Genomic DNA, 23,913 nt, shown 5'->3' on the forward strand with positions numbered 1-23,913 from the left:
AATGAAAAGACCTTTATGGCAATGATTTGGGTCACTCTGGCCACCAGATCCTCACACCTGCCGGGCGGGGCGTATTTACTGCAGTCATGAAAGAACACAGCATGACGGAAGTGCCCAGAAAGCATTTATTCTACAAGTTCGTGTTATACTCCTCAACATTTCCTAATTAGAATCGCTAATTCTATTAACCCAAGTAGTGATCATCATAAACTGTCTTTTTCATCTAAATGTATTCAAATGTGAGGTGTCCTTAGAAAGTTATATCCAACTTAAATGTCAATATCCTTATGTCCCAACTACTTTCCTCTGTGTCAATGTAAATTTTAGGTAATGCTATTTGGCAAAATGTGCAACATATAAACTATCGTTCTTTAAATATAAATATTATAATATATAATATTCAATAAAAACTTGTGGCATTTTGAGTGGCTCATTTTTCTTCATCAAATAATCAAATTTTCTTTCCCCCAGCAAAGACTTTGATGTCCGTATGTAACTTCACAAATATAAAGAAATGCTAAGTTTATCAGCATTAGCAGCTCTTCTGCCCGATTTTAAGCCAAACACTTCACTGTCCCTAACTCTGTTCCACTCATTACTAAACACACTAAGCCCTCACCTATGTGGAACTGAGTATCCAATATGGACAGTTCAGTTGCTTTCCCTTGATCTTCTTGAAGGTTGACAATGAGTTGAAATGGAAAAGAGAGAATCTCTTGTTGCAAAATTGAACTGTCGTTCTTGCATGTGGCCAGGTAGCTCTGGAGAAGATTTGCATTCTAGTCGCAAGGCCTATGCACTGCCCTTGAGGTTCTAATCATTATATACTAGAAAGCTTGTAATTAAATAGGCCTTCGTTCATCAGACAACAGATCTGACCCCAATCAGATTTTTTTAATGTAGTACTTAGCCTCAATTTTACTCTTTCTGACACTTAAAAAATTAGGAAGATTTCTTTCTGCTGCTTTCATGTTTCATTAAGTATTTGCATGATTTTGTGTAGAGATATAAATGAACTTCAAGTGTAACGGAGTCAATTCAACCAGTATTAACCGGTATTGGCTTAATCTATGAAAAACAGTCACGTTAAACACCTGCTGTGCACTGTGCATTAAAGTTGTAGTGAAGACCATACAGTGGCTGTCAGTGCTTTAACTTCTTTCAAGGCCGCTGGCAGAAGTTAAAGGCTAGGAACAAACCTGTCTAAGTGGCAGACACATTTATGCACAAGCAGGGACTGTTTAACCCCCCTGGAAAGAAATACACTGGCCATCGCTGACAGCAGGTACCAGTACCGTACAAGGTGAGTGGCGGTGAAGAAACGACAGTTTTGAGAAAAGAGGAAACTTTCTAGAGGTTAGCAGGAGACAGAGTCCAGAGCCTCTTCCAGAAGAATTAACTCCAACTGGCTGCTCATCCAGCGAGAGAAAACCCAGTCACAGGACAGGGGCCAGGATCCTTGCTTAAGGTAAGAGTCTTGGAAAGTCTGTACTGTTCTTTTAGCAACAGACATTTTGAAGAGAATGGGAGAGGGGTGTGTGGAAAAGAAAACTAGAGGAAAGAAGAAGGCGAAAGAGGGGAGAAAGGAAAAAGTGAGAGGAGGAGGGGCGTGAGGAGAGGAAGAAGAGGAAGAGGAGGAGGAGGAAGAAGAAAGTGAGGATGAAAGCGGTCCATGGTAATCACATGCATAGATCAGAGATATGAGGCAGAGGAAAATCCTCTCTTCCAACAGTCATCAAGATCAGCAAGAATCCATTTTGGAAACTGCTGCTGAGTCAGCAACTTAGTGCCACCCCCCACCCCACCCCCGCTGAGGAAAAGGTCCTCTCAAACACCTCCTGACTTAGGGAACCTGGTCCCCCAATCTGTACTGGGCTGCCTGACCAGAGGAATACCGCTAGATAAGGAGTAAAAACTTCATTAGAATACCACAGAGCTCAAGTAGGTGGAAGTCATGTCTGAGGGACATTTGGAGCCAACATGTAGACACGGGCTTTGTCCAGATGCTCTGCCCTGTGGCATACTGGCTCCAAGGCATTCGCTATGTGATTTCTCCCCTCAGAAACTACCAAGGCAGAGGCTGCACTCAAGGGTGCCAAGGCAGGAAACTTCAAACAGGCTCTGCCCTCCTGTGCACTCTTCCTTCACAGGGAAGGCCAATTTAGCTCTGTCCTCTTCTTCCTGTAGCTTACTTTTTAACAGACCTTTCTGGCTGGCATTTGGGGTACCCCTGCTTCTGTTTTAGGTGTCTAATTACATTTCCCTACTTCTGCCTATTTCTTCTCCTTCAGCCTGAACTACCTTAATGGCTCTTGCTGTCTTTATTAACTCCTCCACCGCCCTCTCTTCTGTGTTTTCTCCATCACACTAAGACTGATTTCCAGCAGTAATAATTTAATTCCCATTCTACCATTAATAACACCTGTCATACCAGACCCATCTTGTTCATTAACCACCTCAAAACGATTGGATTTGGAGATGTGGTTTTAAAAGCAATTTATTATTAGGCCTAGCCATAGATTGTGGTTGCTTCTACAGACAGCATTTTATTCTCAGAGTCACACTGAGGACCAAGCCTGACTCCCAGAGCACACTGTGTATGCTGCTGAGTTAGCAGTCTAGCAGACAAATGGAAACCCAATCTTATTACAAACCAAGTCCTACTATAGCACTGCAAATATCTCCATGGAGATAATAGAGGTGATTAAAAAAAAACCCAAAAAAATCCAAGCAATGATACAAATCCTGGTGGACATGTCCCAATACAGCAATACAAGAAACATGGAAAAAAAAAACCAATGCAATGTGACTCTTCCAAACTTGCTGATACCACAGTAATCACATCTAATAAGAAAATTAGATGAAATCAAAAGGAAGAGAGAGAGAGAGAGAGAGAGAGAGAGAGAGAGAGAGAGAGAGAGAGAGAGAGACCAAATGGCCCTTATTGCAGATAATACAATCCTGTACATGAGACCCTAAAGGACTCTGGTAGAACTTAACTGATGAATTCGTTAAGCCAAGAGGCAGAATACAGAATCAGCACACAAAAATCAGTAGTCTTTCTATGTAACAAAAAGCATGGAGAGAAAGATACTAGGCAAGTAATCCCATCCATGGTGGCTTCGAAATGAGACAAGAATCAACTTAGCGGAGGAAGAATGAGTGGATTGGCTAGCCCAACCCCAATAGACAGATCTACACTATGGTTCATGCTTAGGAAACACTGCAGAGGAGAGGGCATAAAGACTGTAAGAGCCAAAAATAACAGCAGGGCAGTGGTTAAACAGTATCTCCTAGAAACAGCTGAGTAAATGGGGCAGTCACAATGGCAATATCCCGGACATGCTCACACAGAAGGGAGAAAGATCGTCCACCGGGATCCACCCCTGGACAAAGAGCTGTAGGCGAGTCCCAGGGATGAGTGATATTATTGGTTAGACACTACAGAACTCAGCTCTGAAGCCATAAACACACACACGACAAAATGGCATAGCAGATTGTGTTTATATATTTGTGCATACACATACATACATTGATATGTACGTACATAACAAAAATGAAAGAAAAAGAGGCTATCAATTTGACTGTGAGCGGGAAGGGGTGGGGCTCGAGGGAAGGTACTCGGGAAGTGCTGGAGGGAGGAAAGGGAAGAGGGAAGGTGATGTAATTCTATTCTAACTGAAAAGAAATGAATGAAAAGAAATGAAACTAGAAAAAAACAGAGGTTGACACTACATGGAAAGACCCCTAATGTTTGTCAATCAGCACAGTGAAAATGGTCACATTTCTAACAGTGATTTACAGATTCAATGCAATTGCAATCAAAACTCAAATGGTATTCTTCTCAGAAGTAGAAAAGACAACCCTAAAATTCACCATGGATAGCCAAAACAGTCCTCAGCAAAAAATAATACTGGGGGTATCACAGCCCCTGACTTAAGACAAACTACAGAGCAATAGAAACAAACACAGCATGGTGTCAGCATTAAAACAGACACAATGTTAGTGGAATAGAATAGGGTTCCCATCAGTAAAATAACACAGCACCAGCCAGAAACATACTCTGAAGGAAAGGTAGCCTCAGCAACAAATGGTGCTGGAAACACTGGATAGGCATCTGGTGGGGAATGAGGCCAGGTCACTAAATCTTTCCACTTACTAAATAATCAATTAAAGATAGATCAAAGTCCTTAATGTAAGCTCCCAAAGTCTAATGCTGTTAAGGGAAACATTTCACTAGACAGGCATAGGTAAAAACTCTTCAGAATGACAAATTCCAGTGAGAATGTGCAGGAAAGGGAATCTTATATACTGTTGGTAGGAACACAGCTTCCATGGAAATAGTGAGATTCTACAGAAAACAAAAGACAAAACTTTCAAATAACACAGCGGTGCCATTTCCGTGCCTACACCCTATGGACGCTAAGTCAAGATGGAAAAGAGATACCTATGTATCCGTTACTGCAGGGTTGTTTACAGTGACCAAGTTATGGAATCGGCCTTAGGTATCTGTCAATGGGTAGACAGATAAAGGAAATCTGTGTTTATATCCAACGGAGCTACTCAGTCATGAAGAAGAATGAAAAACATGTAAAGTCAGTGCAACTGACGATCATGTTACGTGAAATAAAAAGACACAGACGAATAGTGCGTGTTCTTCTTATCACAGGCATTAGAACTCTTTATTGAAACGTAAAATCACATGTGTGTGAGTGTGGGCAGTATGTGTGAGTGTGTGCATGTGTGTGCACGTATGTGTGTGTGAGTGTGTGCATGCACATGAGTGTGTGCATGTATGTGTGAGTGTGTATGTGAGTGTTCATGTGAGTGTGCCTGTGTGAGCGTGAGTGTGGATGTATGTGTGTGTGAGTGTGTGCATGCACATAAGTGTGTGCATGTATGTGTGAGTGTGTATGTGAATGTCTATGTGAGTGTTCATGTGAGTGTGCCTGTGTGAGCGTGAGTGTGGATGTATGTGTGTGTGAGTGTGTGCATGCACATGAGTGTGTGCATGTATGTGTGAGTGTGTATGTGAATGTGTATGTGAGTGTTCATGTGAGTGTGCCTGTGTGAGCGTGAGTGTGCATGTATGTGTGTGTGAGTGTGTGCATGCACATGAGTGTGTGCATGTATGTGTGGGTGTGCATTACAGTGTTCATGTGAGGGTGCGTGTGTGAGCGGTGAGTGTGCATATGAGTGTGTGAATGTGTGTGTTGTGAAAATAGAAGAGAGATAGAGGGAGAAAGCATGGGGAAGAAGGAAGGGAGATCCTTGACAGAGGGAGGGATGGTGTATGAATACTGCAAAATTACAGGCTATACTTGAAAGAAACTGTCTTTGTGAAACCTCTATGCCAGCATAAATTTTAAAAAGAACAGTCAGTTGGCTCATAAAGGTTCCTGACTCCACACTGTCTTCAGGCCAATAAGCTCTGTGCTATTGACTATGGGGGGGTGCTAATGTGAAGGAGATTATTATTAATTGGTAATACATTAAACATATGTGTAAAAGTTGTATATGGTTGATAAATCCACCCAAATTCACACAGCATCGTGGCTTTTATTCTCTTCCAGAAAGTAAGATTAAACCTATTTCTCATATTGAAATAACCTTATCATAAAAACTATTTTCATTTTAACTAAAGGTTATGGCAATTTTCCTCTTTACCAACACACATGGAGGGACCATTTTCCTCTTTATGGATAGGATCCTCTTCTAAACGTGTTCAAATAAAACTTTCACGGATGAGAACTACATTTGGGGATAAAGTGAACTGAGTCAGAAGGGGAGTGATGCTTGTTTCCGGGAGGAATGCCCACCCAAGTAATGTGTCAGTCCCTGTGCAATGAACAGAAGTAAAGCCATGCTGCAGTTTACACAGTTAGCCTTCTCATTGTTTTGAGAAAAGGTCTCATTTAGCCCAGGCTGGCCACAAACTAGTTACTCTTATCCTCTTAGGAAGCAGACATTGTTTGAAGGCTAGAATCATGTCTGATATTGCTACCGTCCAGATAGACTACTGTTTGGTTTGTTTTATAGGAGTGGGGTGTAAATGAATTTTTGTTGAATGTGTAATGTCCATACATGAGCTTGGAAAAAGAAGTAAATTTATGATGTAGGAAACAAAAAAGTATATGCTGTATAAATGCTAACTTTGAGATGAACTGTTTTCAGCCATGGAGAAATGCATCCAGGGCCTTACATATTTAGAGTGGTTTTTCTAGGATCACATCTAAGTTTGGAAGGGAAAAGTTATTTTAAGATACTGATTTTAATTTGCAATTCCATGATGACTAAGAGCTTTGAACAGTTCTTCAAGCGCTTCGCAGCCATTCAAGACTCCTGTGTTGTGAATTCTCTGTTTAGTTCTATGACCCATTTTTTGATTGGGTTGTTTGGTTTTTTTTACACCAATCAGAATGGCTAAGATCAAAAACTCAGGGGACAGCACAGGCTGGCAAGAATGTGGAGAAAGAGGAACACTCCAGCATTGCTGGCGGGATTGCGAGCTGGTACAAACACTCTGGAAATCAATCTGGAGGTTCCTCAGAAAATTGGAAATAGATCTACCTGAAGACCCGCCTATCACACTCTTGGGCATATACTCAAAATATGATCCACCATGATGCAGGGACACGTGCTTCACTATGTTCATTGTGACCTTATTTGTGATAGCCAGAAGCTGGAAACAACCCAGATGTCCCACAATGGAATAATGGATACAGAAAATGGGGTTCATTTACACAATGGAGTTCTACTCAGCTATTAAGAACCTAGCATGCCCGTCCTCTGAGAGGCCCAAAACACAGCTGACATAGACAGACGCAGATACTTAAAGCCAACTAATGGACTGAACTCTGGGACCCCTGTTGTTGAATTAGGGAAAGGCTGGAAGAAGCTGAGGAAGGTGACCCCATAGGAAGACCAGCAGTCACAACTAACTGTGATCTCTGAGGTCTCTCAGACCCTAAGCCACCAACCAGGCAGCATACACAATCTGGGCCAAGGTCCCCCAACAAATATACAATAGAGAAGTGCCTGGTCTGGCCTCAGAGGGAGAACATGCCTAACCTTTGAGATACTTGAGGCCCCAGGGAATGGGGAGGCCTGTTGGTAGTGGGGAACTTGAAGACAGGGGGTTGGAAGAATAGGATAAAGAACTGTGGGAAGGTGGAATGGGATGGGGTTAATGACTGAACTGTAAAAAAGATTAAAGATAATTTTCAAAAAGATTAATTTTAAATAATTTTCATGAAAAATACACTTCAATGCATAGATAGTAAATTTCCATAAATTAAAAAGATGTGTATGAAGGTTAATTGTATTTGCTCTCCTTCATGGAGCCTGAATTGTGTTAACAGTTATTAATGCAGAACTGAATGGATATCTTATAGGAACAAGACACATTAACTCATTCTTATTTGCATCTGTCAAAGAACAGCTAGATTTCACTTTCTGTATTTTCTGCTTAGAAACTAGCCTTGTTGAGACCAGTATAACAATTCGCTTCTTATCTTCTTTCATGAGTCACATGTCCTTTTGCCAGAAGTTTGTCCTTCTGCATCACCTACTGTCGTCCTTCCTTGGTCTCCTTTCTAAATGGTAAACTGCACCACACAGAACAGTCCACATATGAACATGAGCACACTACAAGCTGGGATTCATATGTGAGTAAGCATGTGTGAGTTTGTATGTTTCTGAGTGTGGGTGACCTCACTAAATAGTACACATTCTATCTGTCCACTTTCCTGTAAATTTCTCTTTTTTAAATGTATGTCTTTTTTCTATTTGAAATTTAGATTTATTTACTTGTTACTTATATGAGTACACTGTAGCTGTCCTCAGACACACCAGAAGAGGGTATCAGATCCCATTACAGATGGTTGTGAGTCACCATGAGGTTGCTGGGAATTGAACTCAGGACCTCTGGAAGAGCAGTCAGTGCTCTTAACCACTGAGCCATCTCTACAGCCCTCCTATAAATTTCATGGTTCAATTTTCTTTACATCTTAATAATATCCCACTGTGTGTGTGTGTGTGTGTGTTTATGTATGTATGTATATATGTATGTATGTATGTATGTTTTCATTAAATATTTACTGGTTGATGGACATGCTGGCACAAATTTTGTGTTATTATAATAGAGCAGCAATTAAACATGTGTGTGGATATTGCTATGGTGGGATATGGAGTTCTGTAGGCATTTGCCTAAGAGTGGAATAGCTGGCTTGCATGGTTGTCCTATTTTTAATTTTTAGAGTGTCCTCCAAACTGACTAGCATCATGGCTATGCCCGCTTCACCCTTACCAGCTGTGAATGAGGTTCCTCTCCCTGTCCTGATACCTTTTCTAACATTTGATAGTCATTTTGATTGGGGTGAGGTATTCTAGTTTCAACTCTGCCATAGAATTTCTCTTTTTGTCCTAGTAGATAAACCAGAAAAATATAATTGACAGTAAAATGTAAAAAGCCAAAACGAAGACCCATAGCTTCAGAATGGCCATTCTGACTGTATAGAAAAGTTCATGGTAACGCATTGAAGTTGGAACCAGCCATATGTTTGTTTAGGGGCTACCTGAGTCTAGCTGTGTAATGGTTTCATATGTAAAGTTACTACACTAAAATGATTTAATGGAATGAAAGAAAAAAAGAAATAAGGGAGTATATCTTTGTTCTGTACCAAGTGCTGCTCTATAAGTGTCCTTCGGGCTGAACCTTGATTATTTACCTGAATGCCTTTCTCCTCTTTAGGAATTAATACTACCAATCACAATTACTTTTCAAATTTTATTTTAGAAACAAAATAAATAATTTCATAGTGGATCTTATGTAAGGGAGAGTACAGCCGGACGAAGACTGTATCAAGGTTAGGTAAAGTTGCAATTTCCAATTTCTGTTGAGTATGAGAGAACGCAGGAGAGCCCTGCTACCCAGGAACCCCACAACTATCCCACGTCACTACTGCGTGGGTCAGGTCAGCAGTAGGAGCTCATAGTGAGTGTTTTCATCTCACTAGGGCTTTCCCTTTCCCTTAAAGGAGCAGATTAAGCTCCTCCCCTTTAAGAGTGATGAAATGAAGCTCTGGCAACGGAGTGCCAGGCTTATCACTTCACTTCTTACTTAATCAACTCTGTCTATTTTGTTCCCAGTTGCTTTTCATGGGCCTCCATGCCTGCCTGCCTTTGAAGTGCATACCAAGGAAGCCTGGAAAGCAAGTGGCGTGGATATCATTGGCAAGAGTACAGGACTCTACCACACACATGTGCCTCTCAGAGCAGGATGGTTACTCCAACTCACTACTATATCGCTCCTCTGTGAAGTGAACTTCAGGATCCACAAACCGAATGAGAGATTCCCAAGTACACCCTTTGGCATGAGTCTAAGTTTTATTTTCCCATTTAGAATTCCATGGTTTAAAAATGGTTATGGGGCGAATGGCTGTCACCCAGTGTCCTGCACCGAAACCCATTCCTTACTGAGAGTTTGACTTTGCACTTTAGAAGAGAAATGGATACATAAGGAGGTTACTTCGGGTACACACAGGTCGGCATGGGGAAGACTGGAAACTGCTTCCCGTCATTTCTCATGGTAGAGCAGAACATGAGAAACTTTAGTGATTCAGGGGAATTTAATAGCATCTATTGCCTACGGTCTCCAGACTTCAGGCTTTTACTCTGAGAGAAGAAATATGGCCTAGCAATGGGCAGACAAAAAAAGATAAGCTGTTCTATTCTAATCCCTCTGTGAACACAGCTGGAGTGATAAGTGAAGATGTTTTTATGATCATATCTTAATAATCAGTGTCAATTATCATTATGAGAAAATGACATTGAAATGCACTGACCAAAGATAATATATTATGGTACTATGGTGACTCCAATTCTTTTAATCATCACAACCTCATGAGGGACACGGTCTATTTTTATCTTAATTTAACAGAAGAGGCAACTGAGGACCAGGAGAGTTAAGAAAATGACCAAGCTGGTAACAGGGAATCCAAACATCTAACGCCATATTTTTTATCATGTCATATTGTCTGACTATCTTTCCTCTACAGTCATTTTGCCACAAAAATAGGAGCAACAGATTTAGAGAAAAGGGAATCTGAATGACAGAAACAATGGCATAGCATTGTTATGGTTAAGGAGTTTGTCATCACAGCCATTCTGGGTTGTTCAGTTCAAGCTCTTAAACTTTAGAAATTTTAAAAAAGTTATTCTCCCCCCCACCCCGTGTGTGTGTGTGTGTGTGTGTGTGTGTGTGTGTGTGTGTGTGTGTGTGTGTGTATGTGTGTGTGTGATGGGGCACACTCATGCCATGCCATTGTGTGCTTGTAGAAGTAATAGGACAATGTCATGGAGTCAGTTCTTTCCTTTCACATTGACTGGAGATCAAGCTCAGGTTTCAGACTTCCCCAATTTTTTTTTTTTGTTGTTGTTTTTTGCTTTTTCTCCCCATGTTGAGCCATCTCGGAACATTGTTTTTTATTTTTATTTTTATTTATTTTATTTTATTTTATTTTATTTTTAAGTCGAGGGTTTGTGATGGTTTTAATTGTCAACTTGACATAATCTAGAATCACCTGGAAAGAAGCCTTAGTGAAGGACACTTTAGAACAGCCTGGCCTCTGGGCCTGTGTCTGGGGAATGTTTTGATTATATCCTTTGAGGTGAGAAGACCTGCCCACTGTAAGTGGCACCAATTCCTAGGCAGGAACTCCTGCACTGAGTTACCGTGAGAAAGCTGAAATATAATGCAGAAAATACAGCTCCAAAATATAAAGCTTATATTTTGGGTTTGTATATTAGCTAAATATAGTCTGTTGGTACAGGAAATCTTAGGACTACAGAATAAATTAATATTTAAGGTAAAAACTATGGACATTGACAAGTTATAAAGTTGTGTGTCTGACTGTGGACAAATCTTTTCTGAAAGCAGGTACCTCTGACCCCCATCTCCCAAAATGGAACAGATTATGGATGTTATTAGAAAGAAAGGGGACACATTTTCACATATGACTTTTAAAGCCAATCTGATTATTTTATAACCATTGCACATTAGGATAATTAAGGTATTCTTTAATTTCCTTATAGTGGTACTGAAGGCATAAACATATGGCATACATGAGTGACATTGCAAACAGAATTGGTTTTCTGGAAGACATACAGTAAACACATCACACTGAACACGTTACAGAGCTCATTAGTTAAGAACATGGGCAAAACATAAGATAGAAGGCAGATAGCAGAAAGTAGGCCGCACTATGAATAAAATTTAAATTTCTCATGATGCTCTCATCTCCACAAAACAAAAGTCAGTTATTTGGAAATTCTCCCAACGGAAATACTCTTGCACCTAAATTTATCTAAACTGACAAAACAAAAATTTAGGGACTCTTTTTTTTTTTTTTTTTCGGAGCTGAGGACCGAACCCAGGGCCTTGTGCTTGGTAGGCAAGTGCTCTACCACTGAGCTAAATCCCCAACCCCAGGGACTTTTTATATCTCATTGGAGAGTTTATAATCTCAATTCTCGGAAATGTTTAGGATACTGCAATGCAATTTTGCATTATTTTTTAAATGTCCTATACTTGATTATTATTGGTAAATAACAATTAGTTGGCTCAAGTTGTAAATATTACATACTTTCAAATATTAATATGTTCAGAACTGTGTTTCCATGTGTTAAAAATCCATGCATTTTAGATATTCTGCATGCTCTCTAATACATTTTTTATTGCATGCTCTCTAATACATTTTAGGACGTGAAAGATCACACATGCTGTGACTACTTCTGAGTTTAAGGACATGTTTCTGATCTCAGTGGATGCACTGGCTCTAATGACCCACTAAGGATTTATGAATATTGTATCAGCATTTTGCGAATTAGCTACATTTTGAGTCTAGATGAATGCTTTGGGTTTTCTTTCATTCTTTAAAAAATACTTTAGATTAAATGTGCATGTGTGTATTTGCATGTGACTTCCAGAGAAGGTCTCAGATTTACTGGACATAGAGCTAGAGGGGTTGTGAGCTGCCTGATACGGATGGATGTGGATGCTGGGAACCGAACTTGGGTCCTCTAAAGAGCAGCAAACCCCTTTAACCGCTGAACTATCTCTCTAGGCCAGGGGCATTGGTTTCCTTTAAATATCTATTAAAAAAATCAGTCAACTATAATATCCAAGAGGAGAAAATCAGGTGGTTGTGTATAATATCTTCCCTGAGATGGAAATTATATATATTATATTACATATAATATATATATCAATATACAAACATGCACAGTGTATAAATGAACATACCTAGATTTGGTCTTTTAAAAGTATATTTCCTGGGGTTGGGGATTTAGCTCAGTAGTAGAGCGCTTGCCTAGCAAGTGCAAGGCCCTGTGTTCGGTCCTCAGCTCCGGAAAAAGAAAAAAAAAAAGAAAAAGGAAAAAAAAGTATATTTCCTTTTATATGATTAAATCTCCCCTAATTTTGTGTCTATTTTTCATTTTCAGTAAGTTTTCAATTTTCAAGCCAGTATTGCATTTTTCAACTTGAAGTGGCCTCGTGGCTGTTTGCAAAGCTATTGTAAAGCAATCCTTCAAACGTTCTCACACAATCTCTGTATTTCACAAAATTGGCAACTTGAAGTGATTCTCCAGAAATTCGTAGACATAATGTTGCCTTTTATCAAGTAAAACAGTTATTTCATTGTCCCTGGTCTTTACCAGAGATTTTTATTTGTGTGTGTGTGTGTGTGTGTGTGTGTGTGTGTGCGCACTTGTGTGTGTGTATGTGTTTGTGTGTGTGTGCTTGTGTGTGTATGTATGTGTGTGTATGTGTTTGTGTGTGTACGTGTGTTTGTGTGTGTATGTATGTGTTTTGTGTGTGTATGTATGTATGTGTGTGTATGTGTTTGTGTGTGTGTGTGTGTGTGTGTACCCACGCTCGTGAGCACCAACACGTATGCAAGTGAGAGCATTGTGGAGGCAGAAGAAAGCATTACATCATTTGTCTTTTTTCTTTTTTTTTTCGGAGCTGAGGCCCGAACCCAGGCGCTTGCTAGGCAAGCACTTTACCACTGAGCTAAATCCCCAACCCTGCATTACATCATTTGAAGGCAGGGTCCAGAGTGAGTGCTAAGAGTTGCTTCTGGGGTTGGGGATTTAGCTCAGTGGTAGAGCCCTTACCTAGGAAGCGCAAGGCTCTGGGGGAAAAAAAAGAACCACCCCCCCCCCCAAAAAAAAAGAGTTGCGTTCTTCTGACCATGGAGCCATCTTTCCCTCCCTTGCCCATAATCCTTACAACTTGTTTTAATCTATATCAAATACCCTCCAAACCAGGCTCTAAGGCAGTGCTTCTCAACCCTCCTAATGCTGAGACCCTATAATACAGCTCCTCATGCTGTGGTGACTCCAACCATAGAATTATTTCACTGCGACTTCATAACTGTAATTTTATGACTGTTACGAATCCTAACGTAAATATCTGATATGCAGGATATCTGATACGTAACCCCTTGGAGGGGCTGCAACATGGATGTTGAGAATCACTGCTCTGAGAACTAGTAGGGAACTGTCTTCCCCGTCCTCCTCTGTGTCCCTGCGCTTCAGAGCCACACCGTGCAATCATAGTCCTGCCACTGACCTTCATTAACCATTAAAACTTGTCAAAATTATAACTTGTCAAACTCTTGAAGAAACTGCAAGGCTCCATGCTGGTTAGGTTTTTGTCATCCTCACACAAACAGGCATCGTTTGAGAAGGGCAACCTCAACGGAAGAATTGCCCTCATCAGGTCTGTCTAGGGCACATCTGAGGAATTCTCTTGGTTAATGGGAGGGCCCAGCCTTAAGCGTAGGTGATGCTGCCTCAGGCAGGGGCCATGAACTTGAGAGGGAGGGCATGAAAGGGCTTGACGGAGGAAGAGGGCAGAAGGACTTAATGTAACTATCTTTAAAAGAATGATAATAATCTAAAGCAAGCAAGACGAGCAAGCCAGGAAAAGCCAGCCAGTAAGCAGCCTTCTCCTGTACTCTGCTTAGTTCCTGCCTCTGGTTCCACAGGGAGTTCCGAGAGTCTCTCCTCCCTAAGCTGTTTCTGGTCATGGTGTTTATTACAGCAGCAGAAACTAGGGCAGGCTCCATTAACTGGTAGGAAAAAAAAATTTTAAAAGCAGGAAGATTTGACTGTCTGTTTTCTGTACCCTTCCTGGATCTTTATACCCATAATTAACAACAACCAGAGCCCCGCAAGTGCATTCTGGACGTTGGTGTCTGAATTAGTAGTAGTTATTATAAAAGCTTCAGCCCGCGTTGCGGGAAGTATAATGCCGATTCAGGGGAACACACCTTGGTTCTAAGGCCTTTTCGAATGCTTCTGCAAATGACATTTTCCCTGTGTCAAAGTCAGGGAGCCCAACCGCGATGTAAACAAACATCAAGAATAGCTCTGGCTCACTTGACTGTTATGGAAGGGATTCCTCCTGACCTCGGGTAGCAACAGTAACTGTTTACTGCACTTTATACAGTGCTAGGGACTTCCCAGCACACTGTACTGGAGTCTCCTACCTGGGACTCCCCCACTGGGAGTGACTCTGTTCTCTAACTCCACCGCACTGGAATGCAGCCACTTCAAGTAACCAGGATATACTTCCTTTCTTAATGTTTCTTGCAAAAGTCAGATTTTAAATTCCTATTTCTAACAAATACAAAATAGAGCTATGTTCTTATGGTTTTTTTAACACCACGTTCATGCAATGTGCTTAACAAATGAACTTGGACAGAAGTGTCTTTACCATGTCCCATAACGTGTATCCCTTCACCTAATGACGTAAACCACATGAAATTTATATAAAGTGAAATACACTATACCAGGCATCCAAACCATTATCACTATTATTTAATTAGGTTCTTACCATGATAGGATCACAGAGTTACCACCACTACATTTAGTTTATGTATATAAATATGCACATATCTAATATACTACAGTTTCTCTTCTGTGTTTACATTTAAGATCATTTAATCATGGCATAATTACATTAATAAGCACTGTTCAGAACTAAGGAAGGAAGTGAAGGTCATAGACAATCTTGGGGGCAAATAGTGTTTTAAGGCTCCTCATTAAAGAAATGTGTTTAACGTTTACTTAGTACGAAGAGCTCACTACGAGGTAATCTGCAGTTTTTTGAGTACACTGACTGCATATCCTAGCCCATGCTGTTAACCAGTCTCGGACATGCCTGTATGCAGGTGTCTGCTTCTGACTAAAGCCATGATGGCTAACAGAGAGTTAACCCAGGGGAGAAAATGTGAGGGGGGCAGAAGGGGGAGAAAAGCTTTGAAAAGCATTTAAAGAAAATTCACCTACCAGCTCCACTCGTCCGAAACCTCCCACTCCAAGGGTGTCAATGATGTTGAAGTCAGACAGCTTCAGGTTGGCGAAGAAGGCAGCTTCGGCTTCATATCTGGATTTTTTGATGTGAAAAAATGGAAATTTCTTAGATGCGCTAACACGAGTACTACGTATGAACGTACTGGAATGGCAAGACTGTGGCACGGGCTTTACCCGCTTCAATTCCATTTTGCTTTTAGAGTCTGCGTTTTTCTCACACTCATAATTTTTTGGTCCCAGCTGTATAGAATAACATAGACTTGCACTTGTTTTTCAAAGGAGAAAAGATATACAGAGTATCCAGTGCACGGCAGTCAAGTGACCGCTACGGCCCAGTTATCAACTCAGTCACATCTTGGTGTTTTTTCTACGGGTCTTCTTGCGAGTGTGGATCGTTTGAGCTGTTCTCTTTTGGATTTGTTTTGGATGTTTAGGGTTTGCTGGGTTTTGGTTTTGCTGTCCAGCTTTTATATAGCAGTTTCTCATTAGTTTCCCTTATCCACAGAATGACAGTGTCTTCTATCAGTGTTTATCTGAAGGGGCGGGAGCCAGAAACAAGTCGGGGTGTCTCTGGAGTGAAATCACAGCCAGGTTTTAGAAAGAAAAACAAAACAAAAAAACCACCAAACAGATCCCAAAAGCTGAGGGCCGAGGTGCAAATGTCTGAAGTAGAAACTCCAGGAGACTCATAATCACATCCCTAAGGAAGGTCTTTCCTTGGCTCACATCTGTTCGCTGACTCTCTGCTCGCCATCCCAGGGTCTTCAGGTCTGCAAGCCTCTTATATGAGTGGCAAGCAGGGAGCAGCGTCCAGGCCTCACTGCACAAGTGTCAATCTGACAGAGGCAAGAGGCCAAAATGTGCTTCTGTCCAATGAGAAAACCCGAGTACGAGTTGCTTAAAATAACACCCTGCTTAAAGGCCCTGCTATTTTTAGAAAGGGCAGGAAGGCTTAAAGTGGAGATGATCAGCCCACTAACTAAAGCCGGGTCAGGAGATCACTCAGCTGTCTCATGATTGAAGTGTTGAAAAATCACTATGTATGACCTTTGACCTTCAGGCCAACAGGGTTCCATCTAATACTGTATAATGCACAGGCATGAAGAATATACTTGAGGAAGTGGTACGAACACAGCTTGTGCAAATGATTAACTCTAACACAACAACCCAGCACCTTTGGTGTTATGCTGCAAGGCATTCTCTAGTATAACCCAACACACCTTTAAACATTATGTCGTAAAGCACACGATGGCTTCTTAGATAAGATTTCAACTCCCTTCAATTTACAATTACAGGGTTATAGCTTTTCAACAGGTCCCCCCGTTGACAGACAACTCAGAGTGGAGGAAAACAGACCGAAAAACACTAGTCTTGGTTTATTTGCTTATTGTGTGAATTTGGCTACTTTTGAACCTTTGTAGACAAAGCTGGTGAATCCAAGAGTGTTGGCAGATTTCGCCCACTCACTACCCAATCTAAAGGTCACCAGCGCAGTACAGGCCCTGAGTGGCTGGAATGGAACTTAAGGGACAAATGCGCATATCTAACATTCCAAACCCGGCTGCTTTTGGAACCTCCAGCCCATTTAACCAGGCAGGGGCAGAGTTGACTCCAACAGGTGTTTCCAAAGGACATCTGCTGAGATCAGACTCCATGAGGGATAGAGGCCCTGAAGCATTTCCTGGTTGTCTAAAGGAACACAGCCCTGTGAGCATCTCTCCAGCTTTCGGTTTTTGTTTTGGAAAACAAAATCTGTTCTTTAAAATGTCGAGATTTTTTTTTTAAAGGAAACATTTTGAAACCTTCATACCCGATGCTATTTCATCAGCCTCAGAAAACAAACATGAAAAGGAAGCTGAGAGGGAAAACTTAAAAAACCAAGGGTTGGCTCTGACGTCTCAGCCAGTTGCTGAAGTTTTAGGATAGCACATCAACTGCGGGTTCCTTAATTACGGCAGTCGCTGCTTTCCACTGAGGTTTTGCTTTGTCTTTGCTCTGCCTGAGTTCTGAGATTACATAACCCAGGCTGGCTTTAACCTAGTGAGCTTTCTGCTTTAGCTTCCCCAGAACTGGGATTATACATGGGTACCACCAGATTAGGATAATTGATAATTTTATTAATTCAAAGTGACATCATTCAGAATAAAACACTACTAAAATGCCATGTCAGAACCAATAATCCTTACCTATTCATAAAAGGAACATTTTTGAATAGTAATGTGCTTGCTGGATATACAGATCTCAGGAGCAAAAAGTGCACACTCAGACGATTGCATTACTGCCCTACATCTGTATGTCCAATTTATGGTATTATTCCTTAAACCCTTGAATATACCCCGTGACATTTGACCTTGTAAATTTAGGCTGCACATGCATCAGAATGAGTGATTCCCAGCTTCAGCAGATCACCAGAGCTGCCTGAGCCTCTTACCCAAGTGAAACAGTTACTTGTAGGGCTGGTTCTCAGAGTCCCCACCGTGAGAAACTCCCCATGATTCTGCTGCACAGCAGAGCCCAGCCCCATAGGTCTGAGTCTTCTAAAAGCTCCAGCCTGCTCCTGTAGCAACCCAGAGCCTGAGCTCAGATTAAATTAGACCAGAGGGAGAAGTTGCTTCCCAAGGAGCCAGGGGTGGTAGAACCTGGCAAGAAGGGTTGGGTTCTTTTATTTTGGTCCTCCATCACTTTGGCTATCAGCTCAAAAATGTTAACAGATGAGTAATAAGGGCTGGTGAGATGGCTCAGTTGATAACAGTACTTGAAAAACATGCCTGACGATCTAGGTTTAATTCCAAGAACCAACTTCTAAAAGTTGTCCTTTGACTTCCACACGTTAAGTATTTATACTTATCCAGGACAGACAGACAGACAGACACACACACCCACACACACAAACTCAGTCATACACACACAGTCATACACACATACAGGACAGACAGACAGACACACACACAAACACACACACAGACTCAGTCATACACACACAGTCATACACACATACATACTTCCTCACACACACACTCACACATACATGCATCCTTATACATTAGTATATACCTACCCCCCCCCACACACTCAGTCATACACATACACAGTCATACATACACACACACTTCCTCACACACACTCACACGTACATGCATCCTTATGCACTAGTATATACATACCTGCATATACACATACACACACAAACACACATACACACACAAAGACACCCACTTTCTTAGTAGACATTTTTCTTTAGTTATAGGAATCCCTTAGCGTATATATGCTTTCATTAACTATAAGCATTGCGAGTCCCAATATTGTCCCTTGTAATCATAGTTTGCTACTTTTTAAAAATTACTTTGCTAGTATTATTATGCAAAATTTTAGAAATGTTCTCCATGTGTTCAATAAACTATCCCTGCTTGATTGAAAAAAAAAAACCAACCATTCTCTGAAGGTATTAGCTTAATATTGATGAGATGTATCTTAAAGGGGCCTTAAGACAATTGCGTCTTGACCTTTGTTTCTCTTTGTGTTTGGGGCTAATTCTCAGACAATTCAGGCAACACATAGGGAAAAGTTTCTCTTTTCTAACCCAGGAAATGCTGGGAGTTGCCTATTATTTCAGATTATTTTCATTTTTCTTCTCATTTATGTTTATTAAAGAGCAGAACCTTCATCACAGGCACTTTTCACATTTCCCCCTTTGTATTAACAACTTTGAAACATGACCAAGCCTGTGTGCAAGCTTGTGAGCGTCTAAAGATGCTCAGCTGTGATTTTCTGTTTGTTCTTTGTCCATAACGGCAGGGATATACCCATCCTTTTCCTTGTGGGTTTATATAAGAAAATGTGAGTCCATCAATGAACCAAGTTATTTAGAGTTGATAAAGTTTAAATGGAAAGAAACTAGGTAAGTAGTTGGTGACCTATGAAATAATCCTTTTATCAAACACAAAATGAGTATCCAATCCATGCTTTCAGTTAACCTGCTGTGGGGAGACTTACGGACAAGGAATTAGGGATGGAAGTGCGTTCATTGGCTGGACGATGTTATAGAAGAGGAGTTGCCAAGTGTTTAATAAAAATTCATTTCAGTAACATGTAGAACCCTCAGTGTCTGGTTTCTTACTCTATGACAGGGCTATAAAATATATTCTCTGATGGCTCTTACGTCAGTGTGAGTCACTAACTTAAACATTATCATTACCAACTTAGTCATGGTGTGGAAATGATGGGTATGTTGAGAGATGATGAAAAGTATGAACGCTGGTATATATGTTGCCTCTAAAATCATATGAAGCCTATGCACCCATAAACAGACTGAAAAAACATAAGTAAGGTTAGACTGTGCCTTATAGACAGAGCATGTGCTTAGCAAGTATGAGACTGGTTTCAATTCCCAGCAAACAGAAAACGAGCAAGCAAACTGTAACAGACAAACAAGGAAACAAAAGCGAAAGCATCTATGTCTGTTGGGTGAGGCGGGCAAAGAGAATGTATCACTTCTCAAACACTCCTAATGATAAAATTCATGTGGGGCGGTAGTGATTAGAAACAATGGAGCCTTGTTAGTCCGTACAGGATGATTGTTGAACTGTGAAATGGACAGTTAAGACAGCTGAAAAGTGACAAGACTGTCTTGAATATCACTCCCTCTTTCCAATTCTGCTTTTATGCCACAGGAGTTCCTAAGGTGAGAGGGGGGAACTGGAAAGAGAGGAGGGAGGAGAAGTTATGATCGGGATATAAAGTAAATAAATAAAGTATTAAACAAACAAACAAACAAAAAAACCAAAAACCTGAGGGTGTGTAGATGAGGTACCTGCAGCCTGGGACATTTGCGTTTCTTTCTCGCTTGCATCTATTTTTCCTCCTTCCACAGCTACTCATCTGTTCTGGGTTAGACTCACAGTTTTTGTTTTTTGTTTTTTTGTTTTTTTTTCGGAGCTGGGAACCGAACCCAGGGCCTTGCAGTTGCTAGGCAAGCGCTCTACCACTGAGCTAAATCCCCAACCCCGACTCACAGTTTTTTAGGAACAGATAATAGTCTTCAGATTCCTAGTTCTCCCATTATTAACAGCAAAGGCAAGGGGGTCTTTATTAACCACCACACTTGTATCTCTGGTTCTCACACAGAATCTCTGAATCAACTACTTCCTATTTTTGTATTAAGAGAATTGGAAGCTATAGCCTGTGATTTAAGATTATTATTAAATAGTCAGCTTGTTTCCCTGGGTCTCAGCAACTGGATGAGTGATTCATCTGGAACCAGACTCATGAGACTTAACGTTGTATCCTTACATTGAATGTTACAATAACACACATGTTTCTACACCATTTGATAAAGAAGACAATATCACCTATACTCTTAAGCATAGAAGAGGTAATAAAACATAGTTAGATGAGTAATTAAGAACCACTTGACCAGAGCAAACACAGCCCTGTTGGTTTTAGTTCACTTTATTGACCATAAATATTAACTTCAGAAATTGGAGCCTCCAAGAAAAACCAACCGAGGTCTCAGAATGTCCTGATTGATGTACAAACATTGTTTCTTGGCTTGGCCTGAACTCACTGCTCTTGGGTGGGTTTGTATTGCTGCTGACGTTAGGCGGGTCAGTTCTTGAGGGAATCTATAAAAAGTTTTTCAGCAAACATAGATGGACTCTAATCGATGACTAAATTATTTTTTTACTGTGTGTGTAAGAACATGAGATTTAATCAGATGATAATGTCTACTTGGGACTTAACAATGATATAAGAGAACACCAGAATTAACAGATAAAACGCTTTGTGACCTTGGTTCTGCCCATGACACTGACCTTCCAAGACCTTTTTTTTGTAATGTTTAGGGACCTTAGAGATATTGAACATACACCTATAAGCTAATCAACATGAATTGGTTACTAGTTTAAGTCAGAGTCCAAGTTCTTAAAGCACCCAGGAAAATGCCTAGAAATCATTTGCCTTCACGTTGTATGTAATAAGGGTCACTGGACTCTACAGCTATATTTATACAGAAATGTATTAAATGGAGTGAGAGATTTTAGAAATAATGTTTACACGCAGAAGACACAGTCTTGGTCTATGATAAATGCACACTCTACCCTGACTAGGTACTAAATTAAGACTTATTTGCATACAAAATACATTATAGGATAGTAGTTTCTGATTCAACAGAGCTTGGTGTATTGAATAATTTGTGTGACAAATAAATATGAATGTAGTAAATGTAAATATATATGAATATATATACACACTCATGCATAGAGAAAGCAGTATTAAATAGGAATAATAATCCTTATTTGCCTACACAGCACAGGTCTAATTGGAACTAATCCAGGGACCAGGGACCACTGTCTTACGGCACTGCTTAAACTGTTACGGACAAAGCATTAGGAGCTACATACCATACACCTTTGATTCTGGAATGTTCAAATTAAACAAGAATAGTCAGTAAAGGGGAACTTGATTGCTTTTGTAAGCAAGACACCAGCCGTCTCTTCCTTAGTTGCCATACCAAAAGTGCTCTTGGCAATCAGGCATGAAAGTAACACTTCTTAGCTCATTGAGAGCAGGGTGAATGCTTTCGTAGATTAAGTTAGTGAAAAGAAATAGGAGGTGCAACATTAATTTAGCAAATCTTGAGTATTTCATTAGGTCAACTTTCTTCTAAAAGAGAAAATCTATTCTTCATGGAGATAGGAGATAACATTAACTCACGACCTCTACTTCACAACGGTGCCTTCTTAGGCCATTATATCATATATAATGTTATAAGAGAACACCAGAGTTAACACACACACACACACACACACACACACACACACACACACACACACACACACGTAATCAATCTAGTTGTAAAGTGCATCCCTTGAGAAGAGACAGGCAGTGTGTACAAGGGGGGAACCACACTTCACCTTCTGCTTGGGAGCCATAGCCATGCAAGCATCCCGCATGCCAGAATTACACTGTAGATTTCTTCCAGGAAACAGAAATCTTCTCTCAGCTAAATTCTTTCTAACTTTCTCTATAGAAGATCTAACACATATTTTGCTTCCGTTTTGTAACTGGTCCTTCCAGGTATTGAAAATGCCTGATTCTGATTCTTTAATTAAATATCGGAAGAGTTAGAACCAGAACCTTTCACTGATTCTTGTCACAGGGTATTTACACTCATTTAATAAATTAAATTTCTTAAAAAGAAGAGGAAAATCACATACTGTTAGAGATGCTTTTAACAAGTCTCAGAGCACTAAACTATTGACCTTGTTCAGAATCTGTATCAACACCATTGATGTCCATTTCGCCCAACATCTGCATTTCTAAAATGATACTAATTCTGGAGATATAAAATGTCAGGGTGAGACAGACCCAGGGATGAGAGACTGACCTGCGGCCTGTGAGTTATTTTCTGAAACTATCTGATTGCACATAGGCAGGTTTTATAACGTCCTGAAAACTTAAAGACAAAAGAAAAGCACAGTGGTTACAAAATACATTTGAACACATGTATTTTTCAGTATTATTAATAATAATATACTTACCTATACTTATGTACTTGAGTATTAATCTATAATAATATTGGGCATATGATTACTCTAGCCACAAAACAAGTGCTCAAAAATGAAAGTATATTGGTGCTTAGAAGGTAATTTAAAAAATTAAAAGAGAAATATTTGTAAAAGAAATTGTTGAGGATGTGCTATTATATATTAAAAATTTGCAATATGTGTTCAACATGCAACTGTAACCAAGTTTTCAAAGATTTATACAGTTTGAGATGAATTTTTGTTTCTCTTAACTGATTTTCTGAATAAATATGTGCTAACACACACACGCACACGCGCGCGCGCACACACACACACACACACACACACACACACACACAGAGAGAGAGAGAGAGAATGACAAGAGCTATGCCCTAGTGCTTTTCCATGCTCCTTTACCCAGATTACAGAAATGAAAGGACAGTGGAGAGGGCATAACAGTTCAAGATTCTAAAATGGCGGTTGTGTCTGTTTTCCATGAATGTAAGCATTTATTACACACAGTTGCTTCTTTAAACACATCCTCCTTAGTCTTGGAGTCTTGGAATAAATTTGTTATCAAATTTCACTTTCACTTGAACTTTGAACTTGAGGAAATATTGTACATAAATCTCATGGACACACACATGCACACACATACATGCACACACATGCATACAGACATGTACACACATGCATATGCATACACAAAGAATTTATTGTAAATTGCCAAACCATTCTCAATTTTAAATAATTAGTAAATGTCATAGGATGAGAGAGATTGGATAGAGCCATTCAGACCACAACTCTGTAGGACATTTAACAAAGAGAGGATATTTTTCATATTTGGTTCCCTTATCTTTATATATTTTGCAGAGGAAAAGGCTTACCTTTTGACTATACTCTGTTTTTATTTGTCTTCCCCTTCCTCAAACGAGTTCACAGTGTCAAGGCTCTTTAACAACCAAGTCTTCACGGCCGGCCTAGGTGAGTTGATTTGGTTTTACGA

At 40.2% G+C, this 23,913-nt stretch overlaps 1 protein-coding gene across 2 annotated transcripts in view; it reads right to left on the reverse strand.

Annotated features, from left to right (window-relative positions):
• Positions 1–23,913, reverse strand: part of Prkg1 (protein kinase cGMP-dependent 1) — a 1,231,555-nt gene that overhangs the window by 35,609 nt on the left and 1,172,033 nt on the right. For both annotated transcript variants that reach the window (XM_087584755.1, NM_001105731.4), the window contains 1 exon segment: positions 15,361–15,457. In XM_087584755.1, the coding sequence (XP_087440881.1) occupies positions 15,361–15,457 (97 nt within the window).

The sequence above is a fragment of the Rattus norvegicus genome, chromosome 1 (genome assembly GCF_021556685.1).
Source record: "Rattus norvegicus strain SHRSP/BbbUtx chromosome 1, alternate assembly SHRSP_T2T, whole genome shotgun sequence".
In the NCBI taxonomy this organism is placed as follows: Eukaryota; Metazoa; Chordata; class Mammalia; order Rodentia; family Muridae; genus Rattus; species Rattus norvegicus.